At 37.0% G+C, this 16,907-nt stretch overlaps 1 protein-coding gene across 22 annotated transcripts in view; it reads left to right on the plus strand.

The window, feature by feature from the left end:
- The window catches only part of AFDN (afadin, adherens junction formation factor), a 122,864-nt gene that overhangs the window by 25,342 nt on the left and 80,615 nt on the right, over positions 1-16,907 (plus strand). For 16 of the 22 annotated variants that reach the window (XR_003571795.1, XM_027889111.1, XM_027889128.1 and 13 more), the window contains exons 2-6: positions 11,477-11,672; positions 13,334-13,449; positions 14,951-15,114; positions 15,557-15,717; positions 16,723-16,880. Coding sequence is in view for 21 of the 22 variants with exons in the window: in XM_027889111.1 (XP_027744912.1) it covers positions 11,477-11,672; positions 13,334-13,449; positions 14,951-15,114; positions 15,557-15,717; positions 16,723-16,880 (795 nt within the window). In the remaining variant the exon portion in view is untranslated. The remainder of the gene's footprint in view (positions 1-11,476; positions 11,673-13,333; positions 13,450-14,950; positions 15,115-15,556; positions 15,718-16,722; positions 16,881-16,907) is intronic. The other 6 variants (XM_027889110.1, XM_027889117.1, XM_027889118.1 and 3 more) reach the window with 1 other exon arrangement.

A 16,907-nucleotide genomic window follows, 5' to 3' on the forward strand; every position in this document is an offset into this window, starting at 1 on the left:
GTTTGGAAGTTGTAATGTGGACCCTATATTTCTTTTAAATGTTCAGTAATATTACAGTTAATTTTTCTAATGTCTCAAAACACTGTGGCGATTTCATGTGTAAATTTGACTACCTGTTTGATTATATCTGTAGTGAACAAATATCCTGTTTTTCTGAATGCATGGTAGAAGTAGAAGGATGTCTTAGCTTGTGTGCGTGTTTACTCTAGATGAAGCCACATATAAGCACTGTGGTTGTGTGTCTTTGGCTATGACAGAGGTTATCTCATTAAATTTCATTCCACAGTGTAGATTTTCAGTTTGGTTTTTGTTTCAGCACTATTATTGTAGATGTTGATTATTCCATAGCCTGAAGTGTGGTTGTTTTGTGCTTAAAAAGGAAAGGGGAAGGTATGTGTTTCATGTAGGGAGGAGAATAATAGTTCAAAAAGAAGTTCTTTGCCCTATTTGCATAGAATTTGTTACAACAAAATTGCATTTAGGGATATATTTTGAAATTATATTATTACTTCAAACCTGCTAGACTAACCTAACTTACTTGGAAAAAAACTTTTTGAAATCCAGTCAAAAGTTGGATTTGGATCAGAATGTATGGATTTGATCAATAATGTATTAATTTAATAATAATATACTGAATTCCAGGACAGTTCAACAATAATTGTGCAACTGAACAAATTTAAATGTTGCACATTAATGTCTTCTGGGGTAGTAAAATAGGTAAGGTTAATGAAACTGGCAACAGCCCAGTACAATTCCTGTGTTAGTGCTTTTTGGCAAGATTTTGACCTGCTGTAAAACCTTCAGCAGTGTCAGTTTTGCAGTGGGCTCTTGCCAAGTGCTGTAAACAAGAGAACACAAATTGAGAGGGGTTGTTGCATTTGAGGCCCCTTTCTTCCCGAATTTATATGCACAGTAATCCCTTGCTGGCCTGCCACAGCATCCTCTCACGTTTTGTTTGGTTGTATAATTCTTCATATCCATAGCTACCCCAAGGTCTCCCAGAAAAGAATAAATACTTTGCTCCTTTTAAAATGTTTTTAAAATGGGTCCACCCCACCTCAGAGGATAGAGCAGGCCATTAGGGAACTAGGTGTAGTCAAGAATAGATTTTGTGTTAATTTGAGATCTAAGTACATTTTGGTCTTGTGCTGGTTTTTGGTTTTTCTTTTTTTTCTACCTCGTTGGTGTTGTTGTTTAGTTTTGAGGTATTTCTTTTTTGTCTTCAGTTTTTTTTTCATGTAGATTCTGGGCTGCAGTTTGTCTACTCCAGGAGAATCAGGTGCTTGTTTCCTATTAGGCTTGTTAGCATTCCTGCTGTAAACTCCTGACTAATTAGCCTGGTTGCCAAAGCTCCTGCATGCAGAGTATCAGATAGCACCCCCCCCTCCGTTTTTCTAGTTCAGTCACTGTAGGTGGGTGTCTTAACCCTGTATAGTGCAGAGTCCAGCTCATCCCACAGGAGTGAGATATTAATGCAGCACAATCGAGTTTATAATTGCAGAGTAGAAGTTGGCTCAGCCTCTTCTGGCTTTGTCATCATAAATATATGACGTGACCCCTTGTTGCATTATGTAAAAATGACCATGTTTTAATGGTTTGTTTTGACACCCTATTGCATCCAGACTAAAACCTGATACTGAAATAGCAAAATTCTGAAAGCAAATGAAAATTAATACTTTGTTGAGTGAATGTCAGGTGGTTGAAGAGGGGTTGGTTTCTGAGCTGCTCTATGTAGTCATTGGTGTCAGCCTATCAGTGGGTACCAGCTTGTCAAATTTGGGTTTTAATTGATCTCTTGATTCTTTGAATGAACCTCCAGCCCATGTTGGGAATGTGACCGCAGTAAGTGGTCAGAGACAAGGCATTGGATTTAGTTTGTGCAATGTAGTGTATGTACTTCTGGGCACTAGAGAATTCATGTGGGAGGGAAATGTTAGGAATAATTTTATTTGTGCCACCTATAACGAAATTGTGATCAGCTTTGGGAAGACAGCCACAAGAAACTAGGCTTCGTGAGTTTGATTGCTGGTGAAAATGATTTTTTTGGTAATGCAGCTTTCTGCTGTAAGTACATTTTTTAGTTTTCACTCAAGAGGAGACAGATACCTCTTTCAACTTTTAGTGGTTTCACATATTAATTTGAAAACTAGTTGTTTTTATTTTTTATGAATTTAAGATTATTTCTAAGAAGTATCAGAGTTTTATTATAGGGTAAAAAATGCAATCTTCTTACGTTGTAGGGAAATTATCATGTAACTCCAGAATCTAGCAACTTCTGTAGCATTTCTGTTATAGAAATGCCCTTAAGATTACAGTATTGTAAACATTCATTTTGTGACTGTAAAAAATTACTTTTTCTAAATGCCATATGTTTTGGAATAAGTCTTTAAAATATTTGAGAGATTTGCCATTCTTCTAATAAGCTACATTTACCACTTAGCTCATCAGGACTGTCGGTCTCTGCTAGGCTGCAACATTTCTGCTGCCTTCTTTGGTCTGGCTCTTGTCTGACCTGTGCAAAGACTTCACAGCATGCCAAGCCAGCGTAGCCTAAGACAGAAAAAAAAGTGCCTTCTGGCTTATAGTGCTGGAGTCAGGTATGTGCTGATGCTAGTGCAGAAGTGGAATAAGGGGTCTAGGTTGGCAGAGGTTGTTGTTTCATGGTTCCCTCAAGTTAATACAAGGTGCTAGAAGAAGGACAGTTTCCTCCAGCTGACAGTTTCCTCCACACTGAAAGAAGGGAGGGGAAATACCTTCTGAGTTAACCTAGTTCATGTTGCTGTACAGCTGCAGGATGCTGGAGCCTGGCGTAAGAGAGGAGATGGGAATGTGTCAGTATGAGGAAGTGCTTTCTGCAGCACTAGTTTCTGTTGCTTTAAAGTGACTGTGTGTTTACACTTCTAATGTTAAAATGAGTAAGAGCAGTCTTTTTTGTGGCCTGATTGATGCCTGAAGATGCTTTAAATACAGGGATTGCAACTCTGCAGGTTGGCAAGGAACAATGCCAATGAAAAATCAGACTTTGTCTCTGAACTTTCATTCTCCTTCAATCTTCCTGTTGTATTTTGGTTTGAAGGGGATGTAGTAACCTGTTTCGTTTCCTCTAAATGTGACTCTTCAAAAGGAACAATCTTTAAAACAATAAATAGTATGGAGAAATTTAATTATTTTCAAAATTTTTTTAATACATATGTGAAAATTGCTCTAGGGGATCATCTGTACTACTCCTCTTTTGGAGTTGCTCAGAAGCATTTGGCTCTTAGTTCCACAATGGTGATAGGTTATAGATTGATAGTAGAAAGGTGAGCAATACTTTATTGAGGCCCATTAGTATTTATTATTTTTCCTCTCGCTTTTAAATATGTTATGACTAATTCAAAGGAGGCTTTGTTTTGGTTTCAACTGGCTCCTCACCTAGTTTCAAATAAGATTGAATTCTGCCTGTACCTCTGTTTTTGTTGAAGACTTTCAGGGTATTTTTAGGTATACCAAATGTGTGTCAATTACTTTTCCCTTGTGTTTTTGTCATATCACCTCCTTCAAACATTTTTCCTAATAATAACAACTTTGTTAACAAACTTTTTTTGGGGGTATACTTTCTTTCAGAGTAACTGGTGGCAGTATCTGCTGCCAGATCCTCAGTATTAAGGTCATTAATGATACCAACATCACTACAGTTTATAAAGGGTGGTATGCTTTAACCTTGGGGTGTGATTTAACCTCCTGTAGCTTTATTTGTTGTATTTTGAATTTAACCAGTCTAATGAATGATTATATAGTTACAGAAGTGTAGGTAATGCTTGTTGTTGAAAACATTTTTGGTTTGATTTTTTTTTTCAGTTTACTTAAGCAGGTTTCGGTTTGTACAAAGAACAAGTCTGTGTGGTCTCTGGTTGATTGTGTAAATGATGCTGTCCACCGCAGCTTAACAAAGCACACCCTGCAGGTGGCAGGCAGCAGCTGTGTGTTGCAAGTGCTGTGCAGATTTTGCTGATCACTCACTCTGGGTTTGAAAATTAGAGTTAGAAATTAACGCCTGTAATGCTTTTGAGGAGTGCCCTAGGTGGAGTTTTGTTTTGGTTTGGCTTTTTTTTTTAATTTTTAATGGTAGCTGCTTCTGGAGTCATAAATCTTATGTGAAGACACTTCATGTTGTTTGTATAACAATGTCCTTCGTAGAAGCTTATGAAAATTTCAGTGTATTCCGAATGAAGTATGGTTGATGGCTGTACCACAGAGCCACCTGGCTTTGGTAAAAGACTATTCTGAAAACATCTTTTTTGTTTTATTTTCAAGTTGGTAGGAAATGCTTTGCTTCATCTACCTGATGTAGATGGGTCTGTTTTGAAATTTCATTTTTTGATCTGTGAGGTATAACTCAGCGGGAAATATTCAAGATTACAATAATGTTTGTTTCATCCCAAGAATTATTATGTTTATCAGTCTTGCTGTTGAGAGCAGATAGGTGATGGGAAGAAAGGACAATGCATATAAAGTATACAGTAAAATATTTATATCTGATAATTTGACATTCGCATGGGCATTCAGGCTGTATTTATGAAAGTTAATCCTTTTTTAGAGTATGTGTTAGTTATTAGATTTGAATTTTGGCCTTAGATTTAAGATTTTGTGTAGTATTTGTCATGTACTGCAGTGTGTTTTGCATTGACTTTGCTGCATTGCATTTATATTGTGAAAATATATTGGAGTAGCTTTTGGTTTTTGATCTCGGTTTTGTTTCGTATTGTAATGGGACTTGTTCCTAAGCTGTATTTTTCCTCAGGAAAATAAAGAGGGAGTTTCACTCAGTTATGATCTTTGTGTTGTGGGTTATTGACAATTTTCTCTGTCAGAAAGCTCAGCTGTTGGTCCTGCTTTTGTGAAGATTAGTGTCTGTAAATTGTTGTGGCAGAATGAGTCATTCTGTAGTGGAAAGTCTTTGTTAATCCAGGTGTCAAAGGTTTGAAAGGGGAAATAAAGCTGATGAAAATTATTTTTTTATAGGAGCTGGTTTTTCATCTATGTTGTTTTTCCTCTTTTCTTTTAGAACCATTTAAGGTAGTCTGTCTTTAATCACGAAGCTGCACTTTTTCAAGGTATCTGAAGACCTGTAGCTTAGCAAGAATGCTGCTTTTCTTTGCTACACTGGAAAACAGTTTATAACAGTTACCAGGATTTCTTAAAAAGTATTTGGAATTCCTTTTTAATAGGATTACCTATGCTTTAGTTTTAAGTTGAGGATTCTTTTCTGGGAATGAATGCTAGAAACCTGACCATCATGTATTTTCAGTGTTTAGTCCCTTGGTGATTTAAGTGGGTTTTAAAATCTTATAGGATTGATTTTTTTTTTTTTTTAATATCCTCGTATTCATTAGAATTCCACAGATTTGTTGCATACATGTGTATTTTGGAGTTGGAAAGGAAGCAATTCCATTTTATTGTGTCGACTGACAACAGATCAGGTACAAAGGCATTATATGAATGTTTCAGAATATCCTGCAGTGATAATACTGTTGCTGTGCTGACCTGTTAAATCAATTTTGTGACCTGAATTCATCTGAAAGCAACTAGTATGGGCTTTAGTTCTAATTTTTCCACCATGGATTGGTTTTATTGTTATTTATATTCTATTAGCAAAACTCCTGAGCAACAAGTACGTGTACCTGAATAGTAATTGCAGCTTAGTTAGGAGTTAGTTGTCTTTAGATTTTTGCCTGCGGAATTTGAATGTGGCAGGAAGAAAGATGTGAACGTTCCTAATGCTGGGTTTTGGTATTTTCTAGATGCAGTCATGCGGAATGCACTTGCAAGGCAAACAGTGTTATCAATGCAGCTATGAGAGATCAGAGATAGCCTCTTGGAGGGGGTACACACAAGGATTTCTGAAAAGAAGCGTGTATATTCTCTACTGCTTCAGAGATTGAATAGTTTACAGAATGAATACCATGTAGTATGCTTAAGTATTGAAGGATATAGTGCTTTGTGATTGATACAGGTGGGATAGCAGTTTAAAAGCCTATGAATAGTCTTTTCTTGGCTTGTTGGAATAGCAGTCTTCATCTCACTCGTTGCTCTGCCCTACATGTTGTGATACTCCCTCATTATCTCCTCTGACACTTTAAAGGAGGTGTTTCCTTTCTCATATGTGAGCAAGGCTATGGATGGTGGCTCCTGGATATTACTGCTTTGTTTGCAGAAGCCTCTCTCATTCTTCAGGAAGTCCAGGTTTCGCTGCTACAAAAATCCCATTGTGTCACATTGCGGACTTTTTCCAAACTTCCTTTACAGCACAGTCCTTTTATCTCTTTCTACTTGTTTTTCATATTCCTTCTTGACTATGATATTCTTGTATGAAAAGAGTGGGATGATTGGCAGAAAGAGAGGTTTGGAAAGGATTGTGTTTTGTTGGGATTTTCAAGTAACCAAAGTATTAAACACTTCTGTCTTCTGTAATTATTAACACATTTTGTATGTATATGTAATCAGTCTTCATAATTGGAGAGGGGAGCTTGAGGTGCTCTCCTCTGCATCTCTTACTTGCACTTCTCTATAACATAACTTCACATGAGCAACCTTGCTTATTACTGATTACTGCTCTAAAGTATTTGAGAGTAAGTAACGGGGAACTGAATTTAAATATCAAACAATTGGTTTGAAGCAATTGGTTTTGAAGCATTTAGTGCCTGTCATTGACTTTATGCAAAAATTGGTAACTAGGTATTTGAAGTGCTTTTGTAAACTCTTTCTTTGTGCCTAATGAAGAGGGGGTGCAGCTTATTTTTGTTTGTAAAACCAAGAAACAATGCTTAACTGGCGATTATTATGTAAGTTGAAACGTTCTTTTCAGTAGGATATACTTTTGGAAACTATTGTAAGTTCTTGTGATAGGCTTTGTATTTAAGGAGAAAAGCCTTTATGATTCTAAAGGCCTAAAAAGCTGACTTTTGCTAGGTGCTCTTTAAAATGTACTTTACAGTATAGATGATCAGAATTAAAATTCTGTGAAAATTGACTGTACTTGTGTAGCTGAAGACTAATCTGTGTATCCTCACATAAGGAGCTATGAACTTGCACAGCAGATACCTAAACCTAAAATACCTAATGTGTGGACAGATCAGAGAGCTAAAATATGATACATTTAAACTCCTGAGAGCAATTTGGGTATTCATGCACTTGAGTAATTAGTCACCCTTGAAATCCAGAAAACATTTTAATTGCTTTTTAATATCTTTAGAGAAAGATGGTTTTAAGAGATCTGTAAATGTTTTGGGGATATTTCTTTGCTTACAAGAATGTATTAGACAGTAATAGATACTTGTGTATCTATTTGGTTTGGGACAAGTGATTTTTATTATTTTGCCTCTTCTCTTGACACAAGTTCATGTTATCAACTGCAGTAACCCTGTCTAACCCTCTTGACAAAGAAATTCAGGAGTAAATGAGTTTGAGGATGCCTCTGAAAAATAAACAGTTTAATGCAGAATTACAATGGAGAGTGTTGTAGTGCCTACCTTGTTATCTGGATGTGAGTGGTGGCATTGGCTTCTGTATGTTGGTATTCATCTGCTAAGCATGTAGTCAGAAAGTTCAATGTGGCTTGAACTGCAGCTATACAAACACACAGACATGAGATATCTAATAATAATGATGAATACTAAACGGCTTTTTTTTTTTGTTTTTATAGTCTCCTCCTTTCCTGATTTTTTGGAAATGTGAAATCGGTTACTTCCTTGTCACCAAACACTTTTATTTAAATACTGTGATATTCTAGCGGTATCCAGAGGTACGATTTGGAACATAGTGGAAATGAAACGTGAAACTAAAGAGAGTTTTATCTGGGGAAGTGGTAGAACATGCTGATGCAGTTGTGCAGTTGTTTTTTGTGTGTGTGTGTTTTTTGGTTGTTTTGGTTTGGGGTTTTTTGCTGGTGTTTTTTTTTTTTGGTTGGTTGGGTTTTTGTTTTGTTTTTTTTTTTTTTTTTGTAATAGAAAACTTTGGGAAAAATGGGGAAGGGGGGTGAAGAGAAGCAGGACATGGGCTGTGGGGATACAGCTTGAGAAACTGCCATAGAAGAGGATGTGGGGAAATGGAGAGTGGTCAATGCATTGAGTTGTTTTCATACCTAGATTGTCAAAGCAATGGAACAAAACTCAAACGGTGATTCTTTAGAAAAACACATGACTTCTTTTAGAAAAGGAAAACAAAACTTCCTTTATACAAACATTGTATCTTCCAGTTTAGAATGCAGTTTTGTCTCCTCTATCTTTTTAGTGTCCAGAAGTAGAAATAAGTTGTAACAGCAAAACACTGAATAATAATAATAATAATAATAATAATAATAATAATAATAATAATAATAATAATAATAATAATAACTAAAAACCCCATGGTAGTTTAGAAAGCTTTTTGAATTGCTTTCTACATCTTCCCTAAATGGATGTGTGTTCCCTTGCTCTTCAGTCTCTGCTGTGTTGTTAAAAAAACTATGGGATTAAAAGCATGGCTCATAGGCAATGGAATGTGTCCTCAGTAAAATAATCTCCTCTCCTTGAAAAAAAATAAATTGGAAAAATCAAATGGAACCTTACCTCTGTATGTAGTACATAACACCTGAAGAAGATTAGCAGCGTGCTTATTTTTCTCTCTTAAGTCTTGCTTCAGCACTACTTTGAGGTGGTGGCAGAGAAAACCTTGTGTAAATGGGAAATAAATATTACAAAATGAGACACGATTGTGCTTCATGATACTTCTGTAGAAACCTTATGTGTTGTTGTCTTGCAGTAATCAAACCTGTGGATCAAAACCTTAAGTTTATTATAAAAATACTCTGGCTGTTTTGTGAAGCGTCGTGGTTAAGGAGTTTTAACAGAAGAGGCAACCCTCTAACTTGGTCCAAAAGAGCGTGTGGGATGTGGCTCAAAATGTTCCCTGCGAGAATTACTCTTTGTACTGGAGATCATGGCCTGCTTAGATTAATTTTTCTTGCAGGAACTGGAACTACACAATTTTCCAACCCAGTGGGAGATGCAGGATACCTGCCCTGGGAAAGCTTGTTAAAGCTACAAGGGGCAAGTAGTAGCGAAGTACTGGCCCGCCAGCTGAGAATTAAAGATGCCATGCTGGAGGTACAGACCAAAAGCATGCCAGCTGTCAAGGGAAGTGTGAAGGGAAGTTACTGTGGCTGAACGTCAGGCAAAGATAGTTTTGGAAAGCTAAAGTAGTACCCATATGAGGAAAATTGTCAGGATTAAAAGTCTGACAAGTAAAATATAAAAGCGTAAGATAGAACAAAAGAATTTGAGCAATGTTTTCAAATCAGCATTTCTTGAGTTTAGAGAACAAATGGATTGCATGAAAGCAAGTTACTAGAACCAGACGGTGTTCATCCAATAGCTCTATAGGAAGTGAAGGGTGAAGTAATTTTACTAAGTGGTATGTAATGACTCTGTTAGCTGGACACATTCAGGTGGCTGGATGTAAGTGCAGTGTGATGCCAGTACTAAAAAGGATGTTTACTTGGGATGTTGTCTATGAGAGTAGGAACTGCATTAACCTGTAGAATTCACAGACACGTGTAGAATTCATGGACACATGGTCAGTTTAATAGGTTGTGGAAAGGTAACAGAGCTTTGAAAAGAAGTTGTGCCTCAGACCTTTTGGAACTCACTGAAGGAGTTAGCAAGAATACATGTAAGGAGGCTCCAGTTTGCTATGGTAGGTAGGATTTTCAGGAGTCATATAGTAGCCTTCTGCTTGAGAGAGGTGGTTCCCTGTATGGATGATTAGTTAATTATTAGATATAGGTAATTAAAGACAAGAAATGAAGTAGATAGGATGCTTTTCAGAGATGAGTAGTAGCTGTTACAAAAATGTTCAGGGTTGAAGAATTGAGACCCACCTTTGTATAATTGCAGTTAAGTTCAGAGTGTATGCGAGGGTGGGAATTGCCTGAAGTGAGGAGTGTGAAAACTGTAACCCCTTGCAGGAAGGAAGTTTGGGAGTACAATAGATAGTTCTATGGGAACATACCAGTGCAGGCTCCAAAAGATTAATTCTTTAAGTTGTGGGGATAACAGAATGAAACACAGTCAGCCATTGTCTAGGTCTGTGGTGCATTTGCATTGTATTGCTACTGTATTGATGTAGACTTGGGAGTATTCTGGGAAGAACAGTGCGTACTTCTGCATGTATCTAGGTGAAACAAATGTTTGTCTTAGTGTAGGTTGTAACTCTTTGACTTTTTAATTTTTTTTTCAATATTCTTTTTCTTTTCTTCATGTGAAGGTTTTCTGAATGAGAGAGTAGCTCCAATAAATACTTTAGGTTCTTAGATCTTGAAAAAAATGTTGTGATGTGTGTCGTGATCAGATGTATTGCCGGAAGGGGCTGTGCTTAGCATGGAATCTGTCACTGTGCTGGACACCAGAGGATTTACCTGTTTCAAAGCCTTTGAAAGGCTTTGCATTCAGCTACCTGAGGGTGTCCAGCTAACAGAAGCTTTTGAAATTTGTCTATTTCAAGGGGAAGGCAGAAGTAATTATTGTTGAATTGGAGAGTAAACTTGGCAAAGTCAATTAGAGACTTGAATATCCTTGATTCCCCTTGAGTGCAGGGCCCCATGAGTGCTGGGATTTATGCAGTGGGCAAGAGTTGGCCAGGTAGAGTCCACTGGGAAACTGAAATTCGAATTTGGAGTTGGTGTTTGGATCGGTGATGGAGCAGACAGTATCCTCCTGCCGTTTGGTAGGCTGCAGAGTGAAGCAGAGGGCTCTGAGGCTGAGCAAAATACTTGACAGACTGTCATTGTAGTGCAGCCACCTGGTTGAGAGTTGCAGCCCCTTTCTTTACCTTGTGTCTGTCCTGGAGCTTTTCTTCCCTCCCAGAGTGTTTAGGGAGCTGTACTAAAGACTAACCCTTCTGAAAACATAAAATACAAGCATATCAAATAATTTAGCTTCTTGAAGAGGTGGTTTCTGGGACAAACAGATGCCAGCATGAGAGAGGAATGCATGAAGCGATGGAAAGAGGAGAGAAAAGATGATTCTTTGACTTCTGTGACATTAAACTGTTCTCTTTGAGACATGCTGATGTTCCTTGAGCACAACAGAGAGACTTGGGATATGGGGGCCTGCTCTCAGTAACAAAACAGTCTTCAAGATGTGTTTCTAGGTTTAGGAAAAAAAAGGTTTTATTGATTCTCCCAACAATAACTGTAAATTTGAATACCTAAAAATTTGAGTTCTCAATATTTCCAGTAATATAGAGTACTTAATTTCTTCTTGCAGGATATTCTTGTGTTTTCAAGTTTGTAGTGTCCTAGTTGTTAATTCTACAGTCATGAAAATTTTGAAAACCACTGTGATATTTGAATGTTTTATATTTTCATAATATTTTTGTAACTAATAAACAATAAAAGAACTCTGAACCTTATAATTGCTAGCCAGCACTCAGATTTCATATTTTTATTTCTTTACAGGATCTGGAGTTTCATGGAGTAATGAGATTCTACTTTCAAGACAAAGCAGCTGGAAATTTTGCAACAAAATGTATCCGTGTCTCTAGTACTGCTACAACTCAAGATGTGATAGAAACTCTTGCGGAGAAGTTTCGACCAGACATGCGAATGTTGTCATCCCCTAAATATTCGCTTTACGAAGTGCATGTCAGCGGCGGTTAGTATTTATTCATGGAGTCCTTCCTGTATCCTCACCACCGTCCTGTCTACCCCTAGCCAAAATATCTTTAGGTTTGCCCCCAGCTTCTGAACCACATAAGACTTGAGTGTTTTGTCCTTAAATATGTTGCTGCTAATTGCTTTTTGAGGGGGTGTATTTAAAAATGTAATTACGCATATCAGACCTGCAGTTTATGTAAATTTTGATTATGACCTATTAAATACTGTGCCTGGCATCCTGTTTATTTGTTGACATTTGTGAGAGAGTTGCTATTTTTAGGACTGGTAGGTTAAAGACTAAATTTATAGTAAGAGACTAGAAATGTTAATTTTGGAGCACTTAAGAGTATACCCTCTGTTTTTGAAGTTGTGGGCGTTTGATAGGTAGCCTTATAACACATGTTGTTTTACTGCTAAACTGTGGGAAGTTCAACATAGTAGAAGGTAAAACTTAGTTTGAAGCCCTTGTGCTTCTTAAACAGATCCTTTAATGTTACCTGTGAAGAGCTTGGATATCAAAATAGCCTTTGGTACTGCTACCATTTGTCTCCTTCAGGCTGGAAGGTGATAATGTGTGTGGTTGAGACAGGAGAAAATAGCTTTTTGGTTTTTTTTTTCCCCTTTTGTACTTCAGAAGCTTACACAAATCATTGAATTACCTTAAATTCTCCATATGAAAGACTGCAAATAATTTAAGATACAAAATGGAACTTTATTGGGATACATATAAGTTTTAATGATCTATGAATGATGACCTGGTGTGAGTTATATGGGATTAGGGAAAAGTTCCTGTGTCGTCACTGGTTTAAAGAAGGAATAGTATGTGTTTTTTTTCTGCTTCAGGTTTCTTTAAAAATCTGTTAGTACTGTGCCTGGGGTCAAAATGGAATGATTTGCTTTGCAGAGCAAGTTCCTGATGTTTTAGACCTGATTGAGGCATGAGAGGTGCCTCAATCAATAGGAGAGTTTCTTATTAAATAAAAATAAGTGCAAAGATGTCATTGTTTTGCAATGCCTATGTACAGTCTGTTACTTCTCAATGGGAGATCAAATGGCAAAACTTGGTCAAGTTTTTAAACACTCTTTTGGATTTTTTCCATATACTTAAAATAGATGTAATACACTAAGCGAAATTTTGGTTTGTATATGTGCATTACGGTGGGTTTTTTGGGGGGGAGTGGGGAGGTTTTATGGTTTCTTTAATTTTCTAATCTCATTTATTTTTGTGCAGTCTTTTTAGAATATTATTTCTTGGGCCACAATCAGACTGCATTCTAATTTAAAGTAAAAGGAAAATTAGTATTTAGTAGTCTCATTATGTTCTAAAGTCTGAAACATTGTAACTCTAGATCTTACTTCTCTTCCTGAGTGATAATCCTGTGTTCCCAGCCTTAGTTCTGAGAAAGGCATTGTTCAAGACTACTTTATGGGAACTGTTAGCTTATGTAGATAGATTACTCTGAGACTCGTTGCTAGAAGAGGGGACATGCATTTCCGCCTTCCCAGGCTTGCTTTCTAGCCCTGTACTTAACAAGATAACATCCACTGATGTGTACTGTTAAGTAAAGCTTTTGGTTTTTTAAGAGCTTAACTTTTTTCTAAATATCTTGGCTCTTGAGATGTCAAATAACTGCAACTGCTTTTCTTTTTTTTTTGAAGAAGAAAGAAGATTAGATGTAGATGAGAAGCCTCTTGTTGTGCAATTAAACTGGAACAAAGACGATCGAGAGGGAAGGTTTGTCCTCAAGAATGAAAATGATACACTTCCTCCAAAGGTGAGTCTTTGCAGAGCATGCTAGTGGTAACAGCAGTTTTGAATTGTGTGGGACTTGCTTATACAGCAAAACATAATTTCTGCTTTTTAATTCCTGAAAACAACTGCTGCTGACAACCTTTCCTATCAGGAGTAAGTATTTTTAAATACTTAAAATGCATCTTTGCCACACAGCATTTTTGTGATCTTTCAGATGGCTTGTGAGGGTGTGATTCATGTCGCTGTCTAGTATTGGAGCATGTCATGCCCAGAAAACTTAGACACTTAAACTTTAAAATTTTCTCAAATAGAATATGATGCATATCCTGCCTCTTGCGAAGCTTTTAAAAGAGGAGGCCAGAGGGAGTTAAATAACTAAAAATTGTTACCTCCCTAGACCACATTCTGTTTCTTGAAAAAACTGATGGGAAACTCTTTCCTTTTGTGGAGGGTTTTTTTGTTGTTGTTGTTTATGGGGGGGGGTGGTGTTTGTTTTTTGGGTTTTTTTGGATTTTTTTTGTCTTTGAAATGGAAAATGAGAGACTTGCCAACATCAGCCATACAAAGGTTTCCTTTGATATTAGTAATTTAAACAGTAAATTAGATTAGACTTTGACTCCTGAAGTCATGTAATTATATATGTTTTAGGTAGCTTGAATGCTTATAGCTATGAAAAACATGCTGTTCAGTGTGGGCTATCTTAAGGCAAGTTTTTCATCTTGGGCTGAGCACTAAATCTTTTGCTTTTGGAATTAGAGCTTGCTAATTTTAAAAGTGCTTTGGGTACACGAGCTTGTACTGCGTTGTTGGCTACAGGGATACGTTCATGTTACAGGTGGGGAGGGAAAGTTAATGATGTCTTGCATGGCACGTACCAACATTGCTATTCCTATTCATTGAATTAAATGATCTTCAGTCTTCCTTCTCTGTGTTCTTCACTTCCTGATAGAAACAAGAAAATCTGCATCATCTTCCTCTCATGCTCTTTAATGTACTCTATCTACAGAAGGCAAATGAGCCAGGATTACAGGTGTCTTATGTATTCAAGGAGCAGGAATTAGGGAACACTGGAAGGGCAACTCGGAAAAACACACCATAGGGGAAAAGTCCTCTGTAATGTTTTTCCTTCTGCAGTTTTTTCTGATGTGACATTCCAACACGGGTGTCTCGAAAGCAGATTAAGCACAGTGTTGTTATTTTTACTAGGAGGCAGAAATATGTTTTGCAGCCTTCAGTTAATCTTTTAGGCCAAGTAGACAGCATTATTCAAGTAACATTCTTCTGCTTCTTTCTTGAGTAGAATCAGTTCATACTTGCTTTGGAACATGAGATTGTATTTGCCTTCTCTGTTATTCTCAAGAGTATTAGTCCCATCACTGTGTAATGGAGTACTGTTGCCTGGAGTATTGTTTCTGTGTTAGTGATAATATGTCTTAATCAGATTCTTCTGGGAAGTTAAAACCGATACTAACTTTTCATTGGACTAAAATTGATGAAAGTTGTCTTTAACTCATTTATTTCAGAAAGCTCAGAGTAATGGCCCTGAAAAGCAAGAAAAAGAGGGAGTAATTCAGAATTTCAAGCGAACTCTTTCAAAAAAGGAAAAAAAAGAGAAAAAGAGGCGTGAAAAAGAGGCATTGCGACAAGCATCAGATAAAGATGATAGACTTCTTCACGGGGATGATATGTAAGTGGTTTAAACTTATATTTTTAAAATTAAATTGTAGTTGTATTTAAGTGCATTACCAAAAGATAAAGTACGAGTTGCAAGCACATGCTAACTCATCTTCTGCGTGCTTTTCAGTATTGTAAATCATAGTAAGGTTAGGGGTATAATGTAAAGTTTCTTTATTGCCTTTTCCCCCACCTCCATCTTTAAGAGGTAGAAGGCCTCTTTTTTCTTTGAAAACTAGCAACTATCAATACTGTTGATTTATTTCAAGTGCGCAGGGGTACATGAACAGTGTTAACCCTAGCAAAAGTGAAATGCACATAGAAACCAATAACTTAATTGAAGCTCCTATGTATATGGATCCTACTGCCCTTCTATCCTTTGTGAAGTAATGAGGATATATGTATTTTAGGCATTTAATGGCAATTTTTAATTTTTATCTAAACTAACTTGGCAGTGAGAATTTTCGCCTTGCAGCTGAGGTTTACAAAGATATGCCTGAAACCAGCTTCACTCGCACAATATCCAATCCTGAGGTGGTTATGAAACGGCGGCGACAGCAAAAGCTAGAGAAGAGAATGCAGGAGTTTCGCAGTTCTGATGGCAGACCAGACTCAGGTACTTGGATTTCTTCTCATTAAGTTATAAACAGTAAACTGTTTCCTGAGAGAATATTCTGAAGGCCAGCAACCCCTGTAAATTTGAGTTAACTTTTGCTTTCTCCAGCATTTTTTGTACATTGCTAATTTATCAGTGGTGTAACTGAATGCAGAATTTGTGAAGGTAAGATTCCAAAGGAGTGTTTTGTGATGAGTGCCAGTCAAAGCTTTCAGTCATGGCAAATTGGTGGGAGAGAATATGCTCATTGGTCTTGCTAGCAGTGCTGAACTGGGAAAGGAAGGAAGGATGTATTTTGACAAACAGAGGCGGCGTTCTGAAATAATTGTCATTTGTTGTACTAAGAACAAGTTGAATGACCTGAAAGTGCAAATGCAATCAGAAGCACAAATAAAGGGTGTAAAGGACTGATTGTTCGGGTCTGCACAAAGGATTCTGGTAGATCTTGTGAATAACAGTGATTAAGTATTTCACATTCATGGGGTGGGGATACAACAACAGTGGTTGTATAAACATCATTAGAAAGGAACAAATGAAGCAGTTTTAGTACTGATAAAACCTCAAATGCTATATTCTGTCCATGGAAGGGTAGTGAAGAAAGAGTTAGGGATGTAGAAAACATCATCTGAGGGAAATCTCAAATGAGCTTTTTAAAGACAGAGGAGATTCTTGAAGGTCACAACAAACTTCCTGTCAAGATGGGAAAGGTCTGTTCTTCAACCAGTCATTGTCACTGTTTCATTTTTACTTCAGGTAATACCAAGTATGGTGAAACACTGGGAAAAAGACTTGATTAGGTAAATGAAAGAAGTATCACTGGAGTTTTTTACCAGTGGCAGTGATAAATTTATTTTGAGGATGTTATGTAACTTCTCTTGTCTTAGTGGATTGACAGAATGATTTCTGAAGGTGTTCATTCTTACATTCTGTTACAAATATAATGAATGAGTGCATGTCTGTCTTTTTATTCTCTGGTAGCATTGTTAATTCCATTTTGTTTCCAAGGTGGGACACTGAGAATTTATGCAGACAGTTTAAAACCAAATATACCGTACAAGACAATCCTGCTGTCCACTACAGATACTGCAGACTTTGCAGTTATTGAAGCACTGGAAAAATACGGTCTGGAAAAAGAAAATCCCAAGGATTATTGTATTGCTCGTGTAAGTGAAGTTACTAAGACACAATCT

The sequence above is a fragment of the Empidonax traillii genome, unplaced genomic scaffold (genome assembly GCF_003031625.1).
Source record: "Empidonax traillii isolate 1590-97213 ecotype Southwest subspecies unplaced genomic scaffold, ASM303162v1 scaffold254:size1037790, whole genome shotgun sequence".
NCBI lineage: Eukaryota > Metazoa > Chordata > Aves > Passeriformes > Tyrannidae > Empidonax > Empidonax traillii.